Source organism: Canis aureus, chromosome 2, assembly GCF_053574225.1.
Source record: "Canis aureus isolate CA01 chromosome 2, VMU_Caureus_v.1.0, whole genome shotgun sequence".
NCBI lineage: Eukaryota > Metazoa > Chordata > Mammalia > Carnivora > Canidae > Canis > Canis aureus.
Window position 1 is genome coordinate 55,046,874 of NC_135612.1, and position 24,108 is coordinate 55,070,981.

A 24,108-nucleotide genomic window follows, 5' to 3' on the forward strand; every position below is an offset into this window, starting at 1 on the left:
AAAGACACGGAGCAGAAGGACCTTGAGGAGCCTGGCTGTGCACCAACTAACTGGCTGAGGGACCATAGCTATCTCCTGATGCTCTGTGTGCCCGTTTCCAGAGGAGGTGATCTCTGAGGCCTTTCCCACCCATGGAGGCGGTGAAGGATACCCAGGACTGAGCTGGGGTGGATGGTGGTGGTGGTGGTAGTGGTGCTGGGTCCAGGGCAGAGGCAAGCAAGGACTATCATTCTGACATAACAACATGAGCTGCAGTAGCAGATCCTGTGAATTTCTCCTGGGACACCAGATTCTTCTACATACTCCTCTCCCCTATGCACACCTGAAAAGTGCACTTTTTAAAAGAAGATTGATTTATTTGAGAGAGAGAGCATGAGCAGGGGGAAGGGCAGAGGCAGAGGGAGAAGCAGACTCCCCACTGAGCAGGGAGGCCAATGAGGGGCTCGATCTCAAGACCCCAAGATCATGATGTGATTGAAACCAAGAGTTGGGTACTTAACTGAGCCACTCAGGCAGCCCAAAGTGCACTTTTTAGAAGCATTAGGCAGGACCAGGTACAGAATTCATGCAGCACAGTCCAAAATGAAAATGTGGTGCCCCTTGTTCAACAATTATTAAGATGGTGACAGCTTAGCAGTAAACCAAGAATGGGGGCCTTTCCAAGCATGGGGCCCTGTGACTCTCAAGTGTCACACCCCTGAAGCCAGCCCTGGGAGTAGGGATGGACCCCTGGGACACTCTCTGTTAGGAACTTGGAACAAAGAATGTTCATGATGCAGTGGAAACCAACAGGGTAGTCACAGGACTGTGAAAACAGAAGCCAGGGGTCCACAAGCCCTAGGCAAACCTTGTTCGGAAGGTCAAGGTGTCAGGATCGAGAGGTGGTCCTAGTGGCATCTGAGTCTGTGCTGTGTCTCTGATGCTGAGCCCTCCTTGCCCTTCCTGTCTTTTGAGGAAATTGACCAATAAGTACCTACATTTGTTAAGCTAGGTGGAGTTAGGTTTCTGATATTTACAATCAAATTTGGCAATGTTAAGAATTCTGGACTTTATCCAATTGGTGGGAAAGGAATCGGACCCCCTTGCCTGGTGGGAAAAGGTAGGTGGAGCCAAGGAACAGGGCATAGGGGGCATGTAGGTACTGGGGACAGAGACCTTTGTTGGAAACAAAGAAGCCTAATTCCAGGTCATTTTGAGGAAGGGAGTCAACACTGGGTTGTTAATTTCAGGTTCTAGGTGAACCACAAGTACCAAGGTCTGGAGCCAAACAGGAGAGAAATGCAGGTGCACATCTGAACTGGGAGGTAAGAGAACAGTGAGTGTCCTAGGGGCTTTCCTCCATCATTCTAGCCTCTAGGGGGCGCTCCTTCCTCCTTACAGTTCTGGCCTAAGAGTGGTCACTGGGTTTCTCCCTTATCTGAGAAAGGCTGGAACAATCAAATACATTTTACCAAAGGTGTGGGAGTTCCAAGAGAGATAAAGATAAGGAGGCCTGTCGGTCTAGAGAGGATGACCAGGAGAGGTCTTGCATCTGGGGCTGGTTGCCCCCCACCCCCACACCTTATCCAGGGACACAGGAAATATCCAGGGAGTTCCCCTTCTCAATCCTTCATCCTCGGCTGGGCTCCTTCTGTTTTCATCCCTTCTGGAACTGGCATAGGGTGGGACATACCTTTTGACCAAGCAATCCAACTTTTAGGTGTCCATCCTACAGAAAAAGATACATTCAAGGATATTCACTAAAGCTCTGTTTGTGACATTGAAATACTTCTGTGTGTGCACACAAGCTTGTAATATATTTAACATAGAAACAAGTCTGGAAGCAAATGGTCCAAACAGTTAGCAATAGGGAAGGAAGGGAGAGAGAGAAGGAAGAGAGACTTTCCTCAGGCTCCGCACACTTTACATACTTCTAAATTTTTTTTTATTTATAATAGTCACAGAGAGAGAGAGAGAGAGAGAGAGAGAGAGGCAGAGACACAGGCAGAGGGAGAAGCAGGCTCCATGCACCGGGAGCCCGATGTGGGATTCGATCCCGGGTCTTCAGGATCACGCCCTGGGCCAAAGGCAGGCGCCAAACCGCTGCGCCACCCAGGGATCCCCCCTACTTCATTTTTAAAAACTATTTTCCCAGCATGTATTCAGGTGTAAATTACAGAATGTGTAATGTTAAAATGATGGTATATAAAAGTCACATGATACAAAGCTTTGAAAGAGAAATTAAGGTGATGAAATCCGATGCACCGATTTGTAGGGGTGTGGATCCTCCTGGTGATTTCATGCCCTCCACAGGTTCCCAGAAGGCTGGGGTGGGCCTGGAGGAAGGTGGTGTTGAATGCGCCTGGGAGAAAGTGGTGAACTAAGGAAGGCACCTGGGCTCAGTAGTTGTTCTGGTTATTTGACACGGGTTAGCCTCTTTAATCCCAGGGAGGTAGACGTCATGAATCCTAGATTTATGATGGAGGAAAGCAGCTCTGAAAGAGGACACAGGGCAGAACTAGGATTCAGACCCCAGGGCCCAGGAGCTCTACCACTGGCTCTGCTTCCAGGCCAGTTCAACGGGGGAAGGCAAGGGGAGTAGGGAACTGGTGCCCGTGGCACAGTCTTTGAATGGCTGACCCCTGGTTGCAAAAGGCCGCAAAGCCAGGAAGAACTGGCTTAGGAAGGATCAGCTTTAGTAGAGGTGTGGAAACCAGTAGATTCTGATGTTAGATAAACAAAGCTGTGTAGGACTACAGGCCCTCATGTCTCTAATGGGAGGTGGGCTGTGAGCACCATGGAGTCTCCTGGGAATGACTGTAGCTTGGGAGAGGCTGGGCCTGGCATCTACCTTTTGGTTTATCTCCTTTCCCAGCCTCACTGACCTTATGCTGACCCTAGGAGTAAGAACTGAAGTAGATGTTTAGCTACAACTCTAAGCCTTATGGGAGTCCAGCAGCTCTGCCTGGGGGAGAGGTACACTGGGTAGAATGGATTGGATCTGGGGGTAGAGTGTGTTCTACTGCATGTAGACCTTGGAGGTGTCCACCTGGCTGGCATGATGGGGAGTGCCTCTCCTCCAGCAGGATGGGGATTGTTCGTGAGCTCCTTAGGCACCCCCCAAATGGCAGGATTCTTTGCAGGGGCCTGGGAGTCCTGGGTGAACTAGTGGGTGGCACGTGCCAATGACGTTTGGGTTACTTCCATCAATGTGTCCCTTTTCTGTCCACTGTCATGGAGGCCTGGGGGAAGGGGCTTTGTAGGGTGAAGTGTTCAGGGACCTTAGGGTGCAGCTTATGGCTGGGGAAGGTGGAGGCAGGGTAGAATTGATGTTAGGGGCTTGAAGCTGAGGGGGGTGGGTTGTAACTTCTTAGAGCACCCCAGGCTGAGTTCCTGAGCGTGGAAAAAAGTGAGTGGGGCTTGCTGTGACCCCAGATGACGCCTGTCTGCTCTTGCATCCTTTTTAGCTTTAGGGTTTTTTAAGTCTAGGGTCCCCAAATTGCAGAGCTGGAAATGAGTGCTCCTCTCCAGCAGGTCTCTGGGAACAGAGAGGGTGAAAGACCAGCTTGCCAGGGCATAGGGAGCCAGGGAGACCCAGTAGGTGGGAACAGGGAAAAGCAACCCACCCCCTAATTGGCACAGGGTTCAAGGATTTCCAAGGATAGGCCAGGACACAGACATGCCTGCTGAGGGAGGGAGGGACCAATGAGGGAACAGCCCGGGGTTGGAGAAGGCAAGGTCAGTACCAGAGTCGTCAAGGCCTGACTTCTAGGCCAGGCAGGGAGGACAGAGGGCACTCGGTGGACTTTCATGCACTCTGGTGGTTCAAAGCATTTTTCTTCATGAATAACCCTTTATTTAGAAGGGTCTAGATTCTGTCCTGAAAATTACCTTCTAAAATCTGCAGAACAAAGGCAGAAAGCCCTCTGCTATATAGGTGGAATAACGGGTGATGGTAATAAGAATCTTTTCCTGTGTCTTTCAAGGCATCTTCATTGAGCCGGTGGTACTTTTACAAGGTAGGAAGGCATAAATATAATTACTGCTTAACGTGCTTGAACCTGATAATGCAGTCACGTGCCAGTGGTTTGGGCCAGCCCGGCTGGTAGAGAGGGCTAGAGCACCAAGCCACTCTCGGGTTTCCCCGCCGTTGGGCTCCGCCGCCGTCGGACACCGCCCGGTGGGCACCTCGGGCCCGGGACGCTGCGGATCCCCGGTGTCCCGGCGTCCTGGTGCTCGGGCCGCGCAGGGGACCGGGCACCTGAGCCAGTCCCGCAGCCCCAGCGCCAGGGCAGGGACTCCAGTCCGGAATGCGCCTCCGGGGCTTCACAGTCGCCGGCCCGAGGCGCGAGCGGCGGCATCTCAGGGTCGCTGCGGGGCCGCTTTAGGAAAGGTGTGGACGGCAGCAGAGGAAAGGGGGGCATCGGCCCCCGGGAGTCGCAAGGAGGGTGGGACTGGGGGCAGGCCCGAGGTGGGCCGCTCGGGGGGCCGGCGGTGGTCACCCAGGGGCGTCGTCCTCCTTAAGGCCGGGGCTGGGGCTGGAGCCTCGGGCACAGAGAGGTTGCGTGGCTCGCCCAAGGTCACACAGCGGGCTGGTGTGCGCGCGTGTGGGGCGGTGTGCGGTTCTGACAGCGCGCCCCGCAGCCTCACGGGCCACACCTTGCTCTGCGGCCGCGGCGTGGCGGCCGCCGCTAAGAGCCTCGGGGTCTCGGGCGCCAGGTGAGAACAGGACAGCGCGCCCCCCTCCTCCCCCCCCCCCCCCCCCCCCGCCTGCCTGGAAACGGGGCTTTTCAGTGCCGCCGCCTCCGGGTCGCCCGCGCAGCCTGGCGTTGGCCTTCCAGGTCGCCGCGCGCGAGGGGGCGCACGGGGCGCTGCGGCAACGTCCGGACCCCGAGCGCCTCCCCTGCCCCACCCCCGCACCCCAAGCGGGGGTCCTCCCGCCGGCCTCGCTCGTGAACGCTCAGCGGCAGTGACCCGCCCGAAGTCCCGCAGCGGCTGAAGGACGGAGCCAGGATTCGAACCGAGCGGTCCGGACTACGGTGGGCTCGAGCCCGAGGCGGCCGTGTGTCCCTGGGCGAGTCCGTTCCGTCCTCGGGGCGGCGAGACCGCGCGTCCCCTTCCCGTCGTGGCCGCGCATGCCCGGTCTCCGGCGGCGCCGGGAGGTGGCGGCGGGCGCCCCAGCTGCTTTGCATTGACGCCAGCACCCGCTGGAGGTCACCGCTGGGGGCTGGGCGCGGCGTGCCGCGCGCAAGACCCGGCCCGGAGCCCGGAGCCCGGAGCCGGAGCCGCGTCGCTAGCTGCTCCCCGGTGAGCGCAGCCGCGCTGCGTTTCTCGACGGCGCGGCCCTAGACCCGGCCAGAGCCCGCCGCTCCGTCCCGCCGCCCCCACTCGCCCGCCGCGGCCTCGCCGCCCCAACCGGCGTCCTTCGGCCGCCTCCCCCCCAAGGCCGGAGCGTCTAGGCCAGCCTTCCCCGCCGCCGGCGCTCGGGCCAGGGGCGTTTCTTCGCGGGGCGGCGGCCCAGCGGGCTGAGAGGCGCGGGCTGCGGGCTGCGGGCCCGGGGAGGCGGCGGCGGGCGCGGCGGGGAGCGCACCTCCCCCGGGCGGCGGGCGGGGGGGGGGGTCGCGCCGCCCCGCGGCCAGGGCGGCGTCGCTCGCGCGGCGAGGACTCGCCCGCTCCGGGGTTGGGAGAGCGCAAATCTCCTCCCCCGAAATTCCCCGGAAGCGCGGCGCGGCCAGGGAGCGCGGCGATGTGAGGGAGGCGGCCGGCGGCTCCCGCCTCAGGAAGGGCATGTTCGGAGGGGCGGCAGCGGCGCGCCTCCCGCCCCAGCGCCCCCTCCCCAGCGCCGCCGCCGCCGCCGCCGCCGCGCCCGCACCGCGATAAAAGGGGCGGCCGCACTTCCTGACGCGAGACCCGCGCTTGCCGCCGCCCGCCCGCCCGCCCGCCCAGGCGGCGATGACACGGCGCCCGTGGCGGCCCCGAGGCGCCGGGCGGGCCGTTTGCTGACCGGATCGCGGCTGCCCGCCAGCGTGTCCGCCGCGCCGCCGCCAGCATGGGCTGCGCCCCGAGCATCCACATTTCCGAGGGCCGGGCGGTGTACCACGGCGGCAAGGAGGCCGAGGACGCGCCCGCCGCCGCCGCGCCGCCGCCGCCGCCGCCGCCGCCGCCCGCCGGCCCGAAGACCACCGCCTCGCCCCGGGCCCGCGGCGCCGGCCTCGCGGAGCCCGAGCCTCGCGACGGCAGCGGCGGGAAGGTAAGGGGCGCCCGGCTCCGGGTGACTCTGGCGGGCGGGCACCGGAGCGGCGCGTCCTCCCACCCCCCTCGGTGGGGCTGCGAGCGGGACGCCCTCGGGGCCGCGGCGGCGCTGCCCGGGGCCCTCCGACGTCTCGGCTGCGCGGCCGGCCGGGAGCGCGTCCCGGCCCCGGAGCGGGAAAGCCCCCGGCGGGGCGGGGGCGGGGGCGGGGGTGGGGGTGCGGCGCGCCCCGGACACGTTGGAGCCGCGTGAACTTTGTTCTGTGGGTTCTCGTGCTGGAAGCGGAGGCTTCTCCCCGCGAAGCCGCGGCGCTGGTCCCGCCACCCTGCTTTGTTTCCCCCCGTGAGCTCTGCACATGCACGCGGCTGCAGTCTGCCGCTTTCTCCCGGGCTGTTACACCGCAGTCGGAAGGCAGCACCAACTCCGCTGCATTGATTGCACAAGTATCTGAGGCTCACGGTCATTAGCGTATGTGTCGCGTTTAAAGCGCACGTAATGAGAAAACACTATCGGAAACGCGGTGTTGGAAGCATTCAGCAGAACGAAGTTAATTTTTTATTAAGTGGTCCGACCGGGACGTTTCGTGGCTGTTTTTCCACCACTGTGTGTCTTCTCCAGCGCGCAGCGCCTCTGCGTATGTTTCGTCCAAGTTTTTAAGCTTAGTCTTCCGTACGATTTCCCAAAGGAAAGATAATGGAAAAGGAAAAGGAAAAAAAAAAAAAAAAGGTGGGGTGGTGGTGGGGAGGAACGATGTTCTTTAAGGCACACGGCAACGGCTTCCCAGTCCTCTGGTTCGAAATTGTAGAGCTGGAATGCATGCGGTCATGTTTTATTAAACTAGAAAAACAGTTCTGGTGTGCCTGGCCTCAGATCACTGATCATCCCTCTCTCCTTGCTGTGTCTCTCTCTCTCTCTCTCTCTCTTTTTTTTTTTTTTTTTTTTTTTAGAAAGTCATTTGCAAAATTGTCTGGGTTTTCTGGGGATTGCTAGACCGCCCAACTTTGATACCGTCTGTTCACTCTGTGTTAGATTTCTAGCAGTCGGCCCTGGAGCTTTTTCTGACCGAAAGTGAAAAGTCTTTCTCCGTGTTGCGTAACCCACATGAAGTGACTTCCCACCCCTCCCATACATATCCTAGGTGGAAGTCTAACTTTGCTTTGATTTTCAGAAGTTGGATCCCTTCTGTGGATTCTTGAAGACACCTACAATGGTTTTAGGCTGTTAACCCAAGTTGCTCCTCATGTCAGTGTAATGCTTGGACGTTAATCCTAATTGGCTTATAAAAAGCATTACACAGGTGAAGTTGAATATGCAAGTGTTAACATTGGAATAACGCTTGGAAATCTTGCATTAACTAATAATGAACTTTTAGGTCGCCAAATAAGCCCTTTTGGAAAGAGGCCCTGTGTCTTGACTTTTTGTGGGGTTGTGGTTGTCCTAAAATTCACCTGTGTGTCTTATAAGCATCTCCACTGCAGCAGCTTGTTCTTCTGCTCTCCACAGTGTCTGTAGGGCTCCTGAGTGTTTAGGATTCTTAACGTATTCTGTCCCATTGTCAGACTGTTGTCTTGAGTTGGGGCCCAGAAAAATACATTTGTCATTTACAGTGCTTAAGCCAATGGCATGCATACATATAGTAGGTCCTAAATAAATATTTGCCGAATTTGGTTCTTTATTGTTAACTGAATGATGAAACTTTCAGTCGCTGGAATTTTATTCCATAAAACCTCCCATATAGGCTTTAAGGTAGCATTAGTATTTCCAAAGGAGGAGTCAAATTATAAGTAACAACACCACAACCACAGAAATGCTTGTTAGTCACAAACTGTACATGTTGATACCACATCTCAGCTACAGCAGTTTGTATGTAGGCATTTCAGGTAACAGGGCAGAGGTAAATATCAGCATGTCTTTTAGATTGTTATTTTTTCTTTAAGGGAAGGAATCTATTATTTTTTTAAAGATTTTATTTATTTTTAAAGATTTTATTTATTCATGAGAGACAGAGAGAGAGAGAGAGAGGCAGAGACACAGGCAGAGGGAGAAGCAGGGAGCCTGACGTGGGACTCGATCCCCGGTCTCCAGGACCAGGCTCTGGACTGAAGGCGGCGCCAAACCACTGGGCCACCCGGGCTGCCCATAAAGATTTTATTTTTAAGAAATCTGTACACCCAAAATGGGATCCAGCTTGCAACCTCTAGATCAAGAGCTACATGTTCCAGCAACTTAGCCAGCCAGGTGCCCCAAGAGAATGAATCTTTTAAAATTATCACATACACTCTAGAAATCTAAAAATGCATGTTTAGAGAAGATAAACTTCCAGTAATTTAGCAAAATCAAATTATAATACAATTAATTTGAATTCTATTGTATTAATATACCAAGGTCCAGTTTTAGTTCATAAAAAATATGTCTTGGGGCACCTGGGTGGCTCAGTTAAGTGTCTGCCTTCAGCTCGGGTCATGATCCCAGGGTCCTGGGGTCGAACCCCCACTTCAGGCTGCCTGCTTAGCAGGGAGTCTGCTTCTCCTTCTGCCCCTTCCCCTGCTTGTGCTCTCTCTCTCAAATAAATAAATAAAATCTTTTAAAAAATTTCCTCCTAAAAATAAGTAAATTGCGTATCACTGAGTGAATTTCAAAAATAGTTTGGGGAAGTTTTTGAATTTCAGTAGTACATATAGAAAACACTAGTTAATCAAAATGCTTGGGAGATGGATAATTGCATTTTTAGATTAAGTAGTGTGTAGCCTATGCCGTAGTGTATCTCACATGTGTTCCCTGAAGCAATTTGTTGACTATTAAGTGAAAAAAGGAGCCATGTCAAAATATATTTGGGAAATACTGGCTCAGACTAAGTTTGGCAGATTTCTTTTATTCCGGATTTGTCAGAAAATTTAATATGTTTAAATATACTGTCAATCTCCAAATGCTGTTTAGAGTGTGCAGCATTTCTCAAATGTGTTGGATTATAGAGCCTTTTTATTGAGTTAGATCTTAGACCACATTTTAGGACATGATTCCTAACATAAGATACCAATATTCAAAGTACAAGAAATATACTTAACAGTGTAACACAATAAATGTAATTTGTTTCTTAATGATTCCAAAGGTACTTCAGGATCTTGTAATACATTAGGCTGGGTCATCTTATATGAACTTATTTAAGTATTACTAAAAATGTTCTGTTTATTCATTTCAGGAGTTGTAGTCTATGTGGTTACAGATAATGAATGCTGTGTTCAGTTTGAACACTTACAGTTTTGTTTTGTTTTTAATCAGCTTGAGCTTTAACTGCAACATTTCACTATTTTCTTGCCAGTCTTTGGATTTACTTGGTCTTCCCTTTCTTTAGCTCAGACTTGAGTTGCCCTTGAAAGATTTGAGTGTGGAGGGAGGAGTGTCGGAAGAGAGCCTGTCTCCCCCTCCCCCTTTTGCAAACATCTGGTACACTGCTATGATCCACCCCCCCCCCCTTGTCATTAAACAGTTAGCTCCATGAGGGTGGCAGTCATGTCTGTTTTGTTCACTGCTGTATCCTCCTCCCCCACCCCCCATAGTGGGCCTTCTACAGACATCTGTTGAATTAGAGAACTCCGTGAACCAGGCTGGAGAAGTGGAAAATCCACCCAGCCCATAGAAAGGAAATAGAAACCAGTTTTAACTAGAGTAGAGGCTGGAGGATATAGATCTGGTTTTGTGGAACTCTCTGGTTATTGCTCTTTCAGAGCATTTATACCAGGGAATAATATAGTTCCACCCTGGTGAGCAGAGTAGATTTCCCTTCAAAGATGGAGGGATTAGAGCAGCTGGATGGGCAGTGCACAACAGGTGGCAGATAATAGCTGGTCACACACTCACCTCTCACCCAGGATCCCTGGCCTTAGAGCTCAGAATCCCCTCACACAGACTTGCCATTTTGTCTTTAGTCTTCGCTTCTGTCATTTTCTCCTCTGTCCCACAATTTTGTCTTACTATGTTTTTTACCACCTTCTCCTTCTCTTCCTCCTCAAAACTGGACAAACCAGCTTAGTGCCCCCCAAAGTTTAGTAGTTTCTTAGCTATGGAATAAAATTTGCTGCTTACTCTTCATGTACAGAGTGCGTTCATCAAATTTTAATATTTTCCTTAAGTGAAGCAAATTTCTCTTTGTGTGACCTGCCTGATTTTTTTCCCCCTACTAGGGGTAATTGACTCTGGGTAGATTATGGAATTATTGAAAGTTTCCTTCTGAAAATGTAGTTGACAGAATGAGACCTAACTTTATATTCCTGAAATATGTGACTATAATTTATCTTTGTAGATACTGCTTTTTATATTTTCTTGAATTCTTATTACACATATAAAATATTTTACATTTATATTCCTTATTGTTTTGATATTTAGTATCATTACCACCCTAATATGAAGTGTGGTTCTTAAGGTAGATGTTTTGAATGTTACAACTCTATTAGTGCAGACCTGTGCTGGGCTAGCCCAACCCTTCTTGCTGAAGTGAGAGTTTGGATGAGGCCTGTAGTCCCTTCTGGCACAAATGTTCCCTGTTAAATGGATTATAACACTGGCTCCCCCTCCCCCCCCCCTTTAGTACAGCTTGCCCAATTGGGATGGGCTCTTTAATAGGGGAAGTTTCATGATTGAGTCTACAGGGTGAGGCAGATGTCTCAGAATAAACTAAAATGTCTTAAAGGACAGAACTTTTTAAAAATTAAAAATCCAAGAACAGAAGGCAAAGTTGCTTAGGACATGAGTAATCCCTTGATCTTGTCCAAGGTCAGTGGCTTTAGCCTGGTTTCTCAGTACAGTGAGGTGATAGGAAGCACTGGACTTAGAAGTTCCTGGAGAGTGTAGACTATTCATATTCATGATATGCACCATTTCTTGGATGCTTCTGATGATACAGGCACTGTGCTGAATGTCTTACAGATGTTATCTCATGTAATCCTTGCAACCCCGTGAGATGACTAGTGTCATTTCCATTTTGCAGATAAGGCGTGGTAGGTTAGAAACTCACCCACGCTCATGCAGTTAAGCCTCTATTCAAATCCATTGCTCCTGGGCTGTCTCTGTTAACCCGTCTCCTTTATATTTCTCCGTCCTCTGGCTCTCTGCTAGGTTGCAGATGTCACAGGTCCACCTGGCTTTTGAGCAGGCATCCTGAATCCACATTCTCAGGATTTTAAGTCGTGACTTGCTGGGAAAATTGGCCCCAGCCCTGCCATAGGTTCCCTAGTTTTTGAGAGTTGCAGCCCTATTTGGCCCTGCCCCAGTGGACTGAAGTCAGGCATTCATGAGGCCCTCTCATTTATTCTCTTTGCTCTCTGGCATGAGTTGGCAGGCATCCCTCTGGAGTCCTCTTTGGTCTCCCTTCTTCCTGGTCAGGCTTCAGGTAGACTTCCTGAGCCAGCAGCCCCCTTGGAGCTAGTTCTTCCCATCAGCCTTTGCTCAGAACATAGCACACCTACCCCCAACTCTGCAAGTCAAGAGTTGCATCACCAAGGCCCAGCCCAAATCTTTCTAGAGCTCCTGGTTGTACTTGCACTCTCCGTTCTCTGCTCTTAGGCTCTTCCCCCTGGAGCCCCTGCAGGCCTGGGAAATCTGACTTGAGCCTCCTGCGGGATGATAGGCCTCTTGAGGACAAGGATGGTGTCCTAGATTCATTCCAGTTCCCAAAGTAGTTAGCACACTGAGTGAATGTTTGGATAAATACACCAGTCTCTAAGGCTGAAAGGGCTTGTATTCATGTTCCATAGGTCCATCTCACCTTGTTTAAATTTAACAAAAATTGTTGGGGTGTGTTGGATATGCGTTAACAAAAAGCCAAAATACCCTGAAGCTAGTGATTAATGTGTGGGTGATTGCTAAAGCTTTTGCCTTCAATTCTGGCCGTGTTTGGGTTGAGCAATGTTCCTGGGTCCCCTCCTTCTGTTCTACTTTTGTTCTGCTTTGGTAAGAAGAGTGGTGGAATATCTTGTCAGAGAAGTGTTTTGACAAGTTTTGTATTGCAGTTTCTTAGCTACAGGCATCATATGCAGTTTATGCATCCACGCAGACAGGAAGGATGTCACAGATTCCCCTAAACTTTGAAGATGGCTTCAAAAAACTCAGGGAGTTGGGCTTGCCAGCACTTTTGTGCTGAATGGGTTTGAAGTAGACCTTGGCTCTGTTGAATTCATGCTTTTTCATTGTCGGTTGTGTCTGTCACATGTGTCTGGTGACAGTAGCTACTTTGCTCCTCTCACTCTGCAGGTGGGATGGCCCAGAGAGCTAGTGGCACAGTTTCCCTGTTGCCTTCTACCACCTGGAGGTGATGGTAGCTCCCCAGTGGGATGTGTTTGAAAGAACATAGAAGAGCCAGAGACATTCAATTCAGGTCCAGCTCTGTCAGACACTGGCTGTGTGAGATTTGCCAAATTCCAATCCCCAGTTTTTTCAAGCATAAAATGAGATCAGAATCCTCAGGTTTTGGTGAGGATCACTTAAAATAATCTGTGTAAAAAGCATTTTTGCAAACTCTAGGGCACTAGCATGTGTAAGGATCGAACTTTCTTTTTCAGTCACTTCTCTCAAAGGCAAACTTTGCTCAAATATATCTGCTTATTTTTTAAAGCCAATCTCTTCCTTTTGAAAATGTGCTTTGTCTTTAATATTGTGAAAAGTTTCAAGCATATGGTAAAGCTAAAAGAATGTGTACCCCTCTACCTCTTACCTAGATTTAGTATTAACATTTTCCCATCTGTGGTTTATGACCTCTTTCTATCCCATTGTCCATCAGTGTTTTATTTTTGCATGTGTTAAGTTCCACACATCAGTGTACTTAGCCCCTGGCTTCAGTATGCATATCACTTACTAGAGCTCAAAATTTGTTTCCTTTTTGTTTGACAAATGTATATACCATCTAGATGCAAATCTCTTCCAAGATACAGAATATTACTGTCTGCCAGTAGAAAGTTCTGTGTGCTCCTTCCTCATTTCTCACCCCACCTGCCAGCAACCACTGTTGTGATTTTTATCCATTATAAATTATTTTTGCCTATTCTAGGCTTCATGTAAATAGAATCTTAAAATATATATTCTTTTGTATAAGGCTCCTTGTACTCAGCGCAGTATTTTTGTGATCTATGTTGCACACGCTAGTTGTGTGTTCTTTTTCTTGCTAAGTAGCGTTCTGTTGTTATGACTAGAACCCAGTCCACCTCTTCATTCTCTTATTGATGGATAACAACAGGGCTCTTCCTAATTTTTGGCTATTAAGAATAAAGCTGCTATGAATATTCTAGTATAAATTATTTTGTGGATGTGTGCTTTCATTTCTCTGAGGAAAATACCAACTGGAGTTGCTGGATCACAGGATAGTTGTATGGTTAGCTTTATCAGAAGCTGCCTGACCTTTTCTGACTTGGTTCTACAATTTCACACTCCTGCCAACAATGTATAATAAAAGTCCAGTGGCTCCACATCCTTGCCACTGTTTGGTGTTATCAATTTCCTAATTTTAGCCATCCTGGTGGATGTGTAGTGGTTTCTCATTGTGGTTTTGACTTGCATTTCCTCGATGGCGAATAATTTTGAGTACTTTTTATGTGCTTATTGATTACTTATGTAACTTCCTCTTTGAAGTTTATAGCACTTTTTTTCTTAAAAGGAAATATAAATCCTTTCATGACCTCTGGGCAAGGAAGGGCTTATTAAACAAGTTACCCAAACCATTTGCCATAAAGGAAAGGGTTGACAAATTCAACTACCTTAAAGTGCTTCTCATCATAAGAGATGAAAAGGAAGGAAAGCCATAATCTGGAAGAGAAAATTTGTAACACATAATACCAATAAAGGATTAGTATCCAGAATATATATAGAACTCCTGTACTTCAATTAAGAAAAAGACGGCCTTGGGGATCCCTGGGTGGCTCAGCGGTTTAGCGCCTGCCTTTGGCCCTGGATGCGATCCTGGAGTCCCGGGATCGAGTCCCACGTCGGGCTCCCGGCATGGAGCCTGCTTCTCCCTCCTCCTGTGTCTCTGCCTCTCTCTCTCTCTCTCTCTCTCTCTCTATCATAAAAATAAGTAAATAAATCTTAAAAAAAAAAAAAAAAAGAAAGAAAAAGACAGCCTTGTTGAAAAATAAAGACACAGACCAGCCTGTTATTTAAGAGCAAACCAAATGGCTGATAAACATACATGAAAAGATGTTTGACCTCATTGGGGAAATGCAGATTAAAGCCACAATGAAATAACATTTTACACCCAAGAATTGGCAGACATTTAAAAGTTTGACAGTATTTTGAGGCAGTCTTCAACACTGTAGGTAGAAGTATTCATCCACTTGGGAAAACCATTGTCATTACCAGGTACAGTTGACTGTGTGACCCTCTGACTTAGTAGTTTCACTTAGAAACACACATGTGAACTAGAAACGTGTACAAGAATATTCCTAATAGCACTGCTTCTAATAGCAAACTTTTTTTAAGCTCGAATATCCATCAACAATATAATGGATGAGTAAATTGTGATATACTCAAATATACTCAAAAGGGATACTTCACAGTTTCGAAAACAAATGGGTTGTAGCTCCAGATGTCAACATAGGTCAATTTCAAAAACTTAATGTTGAGAGAAAGAAGTTATAGAAGAATTTATAAAGTATAACTTTTTAAAGCATAATAGCTAAACTGTGTATTTGGGAATAGGTAGGGATGTACACATAGATTTTAAAGCTATACAGAAAAACAAGTAATTACAATGAAATTCACTTAGGCAAAGAAAGTTTTAAGTACTAACATGATTAACGGATTAATTTCCAGCACCTTTTTTAGAGAATGTAGGACTATGCCGGCCCTGGCCTTAGGGCACAAGTAGTCAGTCCTCTTTTGAAAGATGGGACAGGCCTCTGACCTGAAAGTGAGGGACGGAGAGCGTGTTTAGAGGACGGGCAGGAACTTGGTCTGGATTGGTCATAAGGTGCAGAGAGAGCACAGGCCAGACCCCTCTCCCCTGCCTGGGAAAGACTGGAAGGATCTATATAGGTAGAGAATAGGGGGATGTACATGGGGGTGGGAGGTGTTGGCTTGTTCTGCAGAATCTGGGGAACCTGACCACGGGTAGGAGGGCCTGAAAGCTGAGGGAAGGAGTTTGTGAAGGCTATCCTATAAACCTCTACAACTCCCAAAGGCTTCATTTTCAGCAGGGTAGTTACAGAACCTATTTTAACCTATTTTATGAAAATTTTTAGGAGGAAATTGCAGAGGCTGGGGTAAGGAAAAGCTAGAGGTGGGGCACTGCCCAGGGGTAAGGGTATAGGGTCGGACCAGGTACAGATAGTACAGGTAGTCTAGTGTGGGGGGTTTGGGAAAGGAGGAAATGAGTGAAGGAAAAACTGGCAGGCTAGGAGATGGACCAGACATGGGGAGTGAGGGGCAAGGGCAAGTGTAGTGTGGGGGTTTGGGAAAGGAGGAAATGAGTGAAGGAAAAACTGGCAGGCTAGGAGATGGACCAGACTTGGGGAGTGAGGGGCAAGGGCAGTGGAGGGTGACTCAGGGGCTGCAGTTTACCAGCTTAGAAGGACTGTGGCAACATGTCACCATTTGTAGAGTGCTCTACAGTTTACCAAGTGCTGTTTTATTACATCATCTCATTTAATGTTCCCCAGGTTCCTGTGATATAGGAAGGAGGGATTTTCTTGTCCTTGTTGAAGACCTAAGGTAGCAAAAATGTATTTATTTTTTTTAAAGATGTTATTTGTTTATTTGAGGGAAGAAATGGAGATAGTGAAGGAGATGGCAAGAGAGCACGGAATAGGGAGGAGAGGAAGAAGCAGGTTTCCTCACTGAGCAGGAAGCCTGACTCAGGGCTCGATCCCAGGACCTCAGGATCATGACCTGAGCCAAAGGCAGGAGCTTTTATCGTCCGAGCTACCCAGGTGCCCCAAGAAGCAAAAATTTAAAGAGTTCAAATGACTTGGCCAAGTTTGCAGTGACCAAATACAGAAATAGGTTCACTATAATATAACATAAAATTTGCCACTTTAATCATTGTTAAGTGTGCAGTTCAGTGGCATTAAGTGCATTCACATTCTTTTTTTTTTTTTTTTTTTTTTTTTATGATAGTCACACACAGAGAGAGAAAGAGGCAGAGACACAGGCAGAGGGAGAAGCAGGCTCCATGCACCGGGAGCCCGACCCGATGTGGGATTCGATCCCGGGTCTCCAGGATCGCGCCCTGGGCCAAAGGCAGGCGCCAAACCACTGCGCCACCCAGGGATCCCTGCATTCACATTCTTATGTAACCATTACCACCATCTATCTCTAGAGCCTTTCCATCTTCCAAAACTGAAACTTTATACCCATTAAAAACCAACTCCTCCCTTCTCTCCTCCCGCCTTCCTGGCCACCACCATGCTACTTTTGACTACTCTAGGTGCCTCATAGAAGTGGAATCACATGGTATTTGTACTTTTGTGACAGTCTTATTTCACTTGATATGTCTTCGAGATTCATCTATGTTGTAGCATGTATCAGAATATCATTGTTTTTTTAAGGCTTGAGTAGCACTCCGCTGTATGCATGTACCACATTTTGTTTATCCATTCATCCATTTATGGATGCTTGGGTTGCTTCTGCTTTTTGATTATTGTGAGTAATGCTGCTGTGAACATGGGCATACAAATTTCTTCAAGTTCCTGGTTTCAATTCTTTTGAATATATATATATATGTATGCTCAGAAGTGGAGCTGATAGATTATATAGTACTTCTCTTTTTAACTTTTTGAGGACCCGTCATAAGTACATATTTTGCAATGGACCTTTCTTCAGCCAATAATCAGTACATTTTCATTTTAGTACTGTTTTATTTAATACCCATACCAAACCACACTGATATCCCCTCGGATCTCAGAAATGTTCCCTGCATTGTATGTGCTCGTTATGATCCTTACATTTCTTTTTTTCCTAGCACATCCTTTATCTTGCCCTTCACTTTTTTGTTACTCTGACTTGTTATAGAGACCTGGCCACTTTGTCCTAACTTCTGGATTTGTCATATTGTTTCCTTGTGGTGTCATTTAGCTATCCTTCTATCTTCTGTTTTTTTGTAAACTGTAAGTTGTATCTAAAATGTATGAAAGTTACGTATTTTGGGTTAGAATACATCATTAGCCATCCATGAATCACGTGAGAAGATGCAGAATATCAGATTGGCCCGCTATTACAGATGGTCAGATTGACTACTGGGTTAGGGTGATGAGAATCTGATCCCTCCCTCTTGCATCAGGTTCCCCTCAGAAGTACAGAAAGTGATCTATGTGGCACTTAGCACTGTTTGGTTCACCAGAGGCTATTTACCTGATCCCCCCCCCCCTTTTTTAACACCAATTGATAATCCTGATTTAAAATAACAATTCTCAGGTGCCTGGGTGGTTTAGTTGGTTAAGTATCTCATCTGCCTTTGGCTCAGGTTGTGATCTGGGGGTCCTGGGATGGAGTCCCACATCAGGCTTCCTACTCAGCAGGGAGCCTGCTTCTCCCTCTCCCTCTGCCTGTCACTCTCCCTGCAGGTGCTCTTCTGCTTGTGTGCGCTCGCGTGCTCACTCTCTCTCTCTTTCTCTCTCTCTCTCATTAATGAATGAAATCTTTAATAAAATAACAATTCTGATTGGGGATAATGGATGATGTTTCCTAATTCAGTTACTTTTCTACCTGCAGTAGTTAGTGTTCTCTGTGAAATAGAAGTTTCCTTTATCAGTTGAGGCCAGGACTACTTGATTACTATAAAATATAGTTCCTATTAAACAGACAGGGTGAATGTTTCCCTTTAATTTAACAGTTTTAATGGTTGAGGAGTTGCTGCCTCAAATGGGAATGAATATGTTGTTATTTCTTTTTTTCATTTTTAAAAAGTATAGTTGCGGACATAGGGATTATCATTGGTTGGATGTGCTTGGATCTATTATATAGTCTTTTTTTTTTTTTTTTTTAAAGACTGAAATGGTAGCTCCTTTAGATTGCCTCTCTATTCTTTTGAAATGATTCTGTTCATCTTTGAAAGCACAGCCCATTGTCCCGGGCGCAGCTTGTACATTTGTGGTCCCTGACCAGACAGACATGAGCTTTTCCTCCCAGGTGCCCTGTTGCTCGTAGTGGGAAATGGTGTAGGAAGCTGCAGCCTAGGTGCCAGGAGTGCTCAGTATTTTGGAAGAAACATCATTTTGGAGCCATTTTAGTGGATAGATGCAGAAAATAAATCACTAAAAAAAAAAACAAACCCCAACTTATGCGATTCATGTATACTTTCAATTTAGTTTTTTTTTTCTTAAAGATTATTTATTTACTTGAGAGAGAGAGAGATGGAGCATGAGCACAGGGGAGGGGCAGAGGGAGAAGCAGACCCCAGTGAGCAGGGAACCCAACATGGGGCTCTATCCCAGGACCCTGAGATCATGACATGAGCCGAAAGCAGACGCTTAACCAGCTGAGCCACCCAGGCACCCCTCAGTTTAGGTTTAATAATTCAGTGTTTCATTTCCCTTTGCTTGATTTTATTATTGTATTTTCTTTTACACTGACAGTTTTGATTTTTTTTCCTTTAAGTATAAGTCCTTATTCATCCAGATATAGCCAAGTATTCATATGTTAAAAATTTTTTGTGTGCTTATGTAATTTCAATATTTAGTTTTTAAATTTTAAGTCACGCATTTGTTTTGGGTATTTGGGTATTTTGGTGTGAGGTAATGATCTTAGTGCTTTAGAATAGCTAGTTTTTATTCTAGGACCTTTTATATACGTAATTATTTTTATTCTTTACTGGCTTATACTTTCACTTGTCCCATCTTTGGGTTGTCTGTTCTTGGTCATCTATTCTTGCTGGTACTATTACTGCACTGATTTCATTTTAATAGCTTTATGTTTTCATAGTGTCTGGTGACGCTAATCCTTTTCCTTATTATGTTCCATAAAAACAAAACAAAACAAAAAAACCTTAACCCATTCTTGTCTATTTTTCCATGTCAGTTTTAGGATGATTTTGATCTACCCCCAAGTTTTTTTGGGGGGGATTTTGATTGTATTAGAGTTCAATCCACTGTAATTTGAAAACTGATAGCTTTATAGAATTATTCTGCCTGTGAACATCATATTTATGATTCATTTATCTTATTTTATGTATTTTCACGTGGGTCTTCATAAGATAATTCTGTTAGATCCAGAATCTTTTTTTTTAATTCTTTAAACTAATTATTTCAATTAGATATGTTGATGTTGCTGAATTTTCCTAAATATCCCATAGTTGCTCAGTTGATTTTTTTGTTCATTTGTGAAATAGATAAAAAAATTTTTTTTTGAAATAGATAAATCTTAAGTGTGTAGTGTCTTGGGTTTTTGAGATAAGATTTGTTATTAGCTGACTGATGCTTTGGGGTTTTCCTTTACCAGAGTAATACTTTTTAATCTCTGTTTCCTTATTGAATTGCTTTAGGGTTTCAGAACGTTGTCAATAATAATGGTTTTAGTATGCATCTTTGCTTCATCCTGATTTTAATGGTCATATGTCCAGTTCCTTCCTCTTAGATGTGGTCTTGGCTGTTGCTTTTAAGACAGTGTGATTTTATATACTTTATTAAGGAAATAGCTTTCTAGTCCCTGTTTTCTATGAGTGTTTTAAAAAATTACAAATGTCAAATTTTATCAGAAGCCTTCCTGCCCACCCTTGCTTTTTGTTTTATCTAATGAAATATTCACATGCTTTTTCTTGGAATTACTGATGTGACATGGCCTAATTGAGTTTTTATATATTAAAAACTTTGCATTCCTAAAATAAATCCTATTTGCTTGATATAGATAATTTTTTAAAAAGTTAAAAATATATCATTGAACTTTGAACAAAGAAGGCATTAGGGGTGCTGACCCCCTGCCTGTTTAAAAATCCATGTATAACTTATGACTCCCCCAAAGCTAACTACTAATAGCCTACTTTTGACTGGGAGGTCTTATCGATCACATAGTTAACACATATTTTAAATGTTCCTTTGTTTTTTTTTTTTGTTTTGTTTTTAGTAGGCTTTATACCTAGCATGGAACCCAGAATGGGGCTTGAACTCAGAACTCTGAGATCAATATCTGAGCTGAGATCAAGAGTTGGCCATTTAACCCACTGAGCCACCTAGGCATGCTGATTAACACATACTTTAGAGAAAAGAAAATGTTATTAAGAAAATTATAAGAGGGATCCCTGGGTGGCGCAGCGGTTTAGTGCCTGCCTTTGGCCCAGGGCGCGATCCTGGAGACCCGGGATCGAATCCCACGTCGGGCTCCCGGTGCATGGAGCCTGCTTCTCCCTCTGCCTGTGTCTCTGCCTCTCTCTCTCTCTCTCTCTCTGTGTGACTATCATAAATAAATAAAAATTTTAAAAAAATATTAAAAAAAGAAAATCATAAGAGAAAATACTTTTACAATACCATAGTATATTCATTGAAAAAAAATTTTTGTATATGTGGATTTGCGGTTTAGACCTGTGTTGTTTGGAGCACCTGGGTAGCTCAGTCAGTTAAGCATCGGACTCTTGGTTTTGGCTCAGGTCATGATCTCATGGTGGTGAGATTGTGAGTCCTGCCTGCATCAGGCTTTGTGCTCAGTGGGAAATCTGCTTCAGAGTCTCTCCCCCACCACCCCATGTGCACTCATGCTCTCTTTCTCAAATGATTTTGTTAAAGATTTTATTTATGTATTCATGAGAGACACAGAGAGGCAGGCTCCTCGCAGGGAATCTGATTCAGGACTCGATCTCAGGACCCGGGGATCACGACCTGAGCCCAAAGCAGATGCTCAACCACTGAGCTACCTAGGTGTCCTTAAATAAACCTTTAAAAAATAAATAAATCCATGTTGTTGAAGTGTCAACTGTACTGTGAATTCAGTTTGTAGTAACTTGAAATTCAGTTTTCTATATTCATGAGTGAAAGCAGAGTCATCTACAGTTTTATATACTAACAAGTACCCTTATTAATGCTTTATATTATTTTGTGTATAACATGTGTATTAATAACCTCTTGCATTCTTTTTTCCTGTGTATGCATAGTAAATGTTAAAGTTAAATGTTAAATGTAAGTTTTAAACAAATACTTCCGTATAGTTTTATATCCTGGCTTCTACATTTAATAATTAATTATAATTATCTTCCTATGTCTTTAGACTTTCTTCAAAACATAGTTTATATGACGATACTAATGCTGCCATGTACATTCTTCTTACATAAGTGTTTATGTATATCTATGATCATATCCGTAGATTGTACTTCCAAAAATAAATCCTGTTTTCAAGTCTTGATTTTTAAAAATCAATCCTGTTTGGGCAGGCTTTAAAACATTTTGGGCAGTATGTAATGAAAAGGCATTACATTTTATTATTAAACATTTTTATTTATAAACATGGCTCAGGTAAGTTACATTTTCATTTTCTTGTAATTTTATTCTTTAATGGAATCTTCAACTTTACCATATCCAACTTTCTTATTTTATGGAGGAGGAAATTAAGACCCTAAGGGATTTAAGAGACCTATCCAAGATCACACTGCAAGTATTGGCAAAGCTGGAGCAAGTACCTGAACCTAGCACCTTCCTCTTATCCCCCAGTACCTCTTATATTCATAGAAATTGGACCTCTCTGGTCATTGCACTGAGCTGCCTAGGCATCAAACTTTCCACACAACCATCCAATTCAGGTTTGCAAAGTGTAATCTTGTCCAGTGGTTTCCCTGTATAGAAGCAATAAAGGAATTGAACACCTGGAATTTCTGAGCTTGGATATCATTAGTGGAGTTGCTTGATTATTGGAGAATGGTTCTGTTTTCATTTTAATGCCATGTACAGCTATGTGTTTTTTCTTCTCAGTTTGTAACTCATACATTGGGAGTTGGAGTTGGCATGTGGTCAAAAGCTGTATAATTTACGTAGTCATTCACTATATTTGAGCAGCTTCCTTTATACTGCCCTACCTAATATTTTTAGATAAAAGCAGGAAGTCTTGTTCCTTTTTCCTCCCTCAGCCTTTATGCCATGTCTTTTGTTATTCTAGTGTGAAGAAACAGGGTCTTGAAAAGCCAAGGATTCCAGATGAGCTGAGCTGTAGTAAAGCCTTGCCTGGGGGTGAAAGCATGGGGTCAGCCTGGATCCAGCAGTATTTAGAAAAGGCTCAGAACACTCTGTAGTGAAAATTGATAATTGACAATATGAGCGAACTTATTTTCATACTGACAAAAATCAGTACTTCCATGTGGCATTCATCTCTCCAGTCAGATGAGTTTTCAGAGTATGAGCTGAAAAGTTTGTTAGGGGCCTTCTTTCTGTTCTCACTTCTCCTCCCATCACAGGCAGTCCCTTAATTCTCCATCTACACAGGAAACTCTAGTGTGGTTAAGTTTGCATGATAGCTTGCTGGTTTATTTTATCAGATCACAAAGTGTTGGGTCACTACAGTCGCTCCTGGAGCACACATCTGTTTGATGCTTACCTGTGGGCTAGGAACCGCACTAGGTAATGTGAAGATGGGTAAGATGGAGCCCTCTTTTTCAGATGATACACTCCATAGAGAGTAGGCTTGTCTAATTGTCTTTCTGTCTCCTGATTCTGCAGGGCTTGTTCAGAAATCTGAACATACCGTGTCTGTGATAATAGTCAAAGAGGGCAGGGAAATTGCAGTGAGAAGACTTGGGTTTGAATTCTGGGGTTGACACTTACTGAACTGTGAGCTGGGGCAAGTCAGGTGGTGTGTCTGTAAGCCACAGTTCCTTGTATGTAAAGCAAACCGTGGCATGTCTGTAAGCCACAGTTCCTTATATGTAAAGCGAACGTGTTGGAGGAGGTGTAGGAGACGCCTTCTGATCTGTTACACACCATTGAAGTGGCAGATGTTTGTTTCTCTTTGCTAATTGATCAGAATTATGTTTTCTCACCAGTGGGTCAGAAGAGAAGGAAGGTCTCTTATAATCTTTTCAGTGCTGCTGAATATACTGATAATGGAAAAATAAACAGGGGTACGCTGGTTTTTTGGCCTGTAAACCAAAAAACAGTTTTCGGTGCCAAAAGCTGTGTTTGTCTTGAGAGGCCAAGAATATTTCTGCAATGTAGGACTGCTTCAGATCCCACGGTGAATCTCTTGGGTAATCACAGGGTTTTGGTTTAGGTTCAGTTGTTTATAGGGCTAGCTTTGCTACAGTGTAGTTTGCTCACTGTGCTCAGTTACTGCTGTAGTAAAATGATGTAGGCTGGCTGGAGGTGGTCTCTCTGGCCAGGGCTAATAGGAGTTGAACTTGTTCTTGCAGGGTGCAGTCACTGGCCAGTTGGAGCAGCATGTCTGTCCCATAGCAGGTTCTAGAAAGCCCTCTGATCGTGACCCTTACACTGGGCCCTGGCTCTTACCCACCAGATTTGCTTTGGAGGCTGCTAAATGGTGGCATGAGAGCTGTGGCCCTGCCCCCACCATTTTTAGCCTTCTATAGTACTGGAGATCCAGCTTGCTAAAGTGATCTACCTTCTTGTTATTTCTTCCTCAGGAGGAAAGTTTTTGGAATGTCTACCCCACCTAAGCTATTCTTCTGTAAAACAAGTCTTCAGACTGCATTTTTCTGGGTCCCAGCTAACCAGAACCCATATACACAGCGTCAGGGGATCTGCTGCCCTGCAAGCAGAGGTTCAGAGAAGGGGTACAGTGATCAAATGCTAGTCTGATTATGCCCTGCCCTGCTTAAAACCCTCTGTGGCTCCCCAGGATCAGAGTCAGACCCTTTTAAACCTATGGAGTCCAGCTTTCTTATGGCTCCTACCCCCTGCCAAGCTTTATCCCATGCCTTGCATGCTCAGCACCTCCAGTACTCACTTCCAGGGACTAATGACCCTGGACTT

General features: G+C 46.1%; 1 protein-coding gene and 1 long non-coding RNA gene across 8 annotated transcripts in view; one reads left to right on the forward strand and one right to left on the reverse strand.

Moving 5' to 3' along the window:
• Positions 1-2,148: 2,148 nt before the first annotated feature.
• On the reverse strand, positions 2,149-5,491 carry LOC144298475 (uncharacterized). The gene is made up of 2 exons (XR_013365411.1): positions 3,871-5,491; positions 2,149-2,474 (listed from the first exon to the last, which is right to left on the reverse strand). It is a non-coding gene; the product is annotated as an uncharacterized LOC144298475 (long non-coding RNA).
• The window catches only part of PDE8A (phosphodiesterase 8A), a 157,302-nt gene continuing 138,461 nt past the window's right edge, over positions 5,268-24,108 (forward strand). For 5 of the 7 annotated variants that reach the window (XM_077873399.1, XM_077873409.1, XM_077873418.1 and 2 more), the window contains exon 1: positions 6,014-6,229. In XM_077873399.1, the coding sequence (XP_077729525.1) occupies positions 6,029-6,229 (201 nt within the window). In that variant the 5' untranslated portion in view covers positions 6,014-6,028. Of the gene's footprint in view, positions 5,287-5,971; positions 6,230-24,108 lie in introns of those variants that run through there. The other 2 variants (XM_077873460.1, XM_077873446.1) reach the window with 2 other exon arrangements.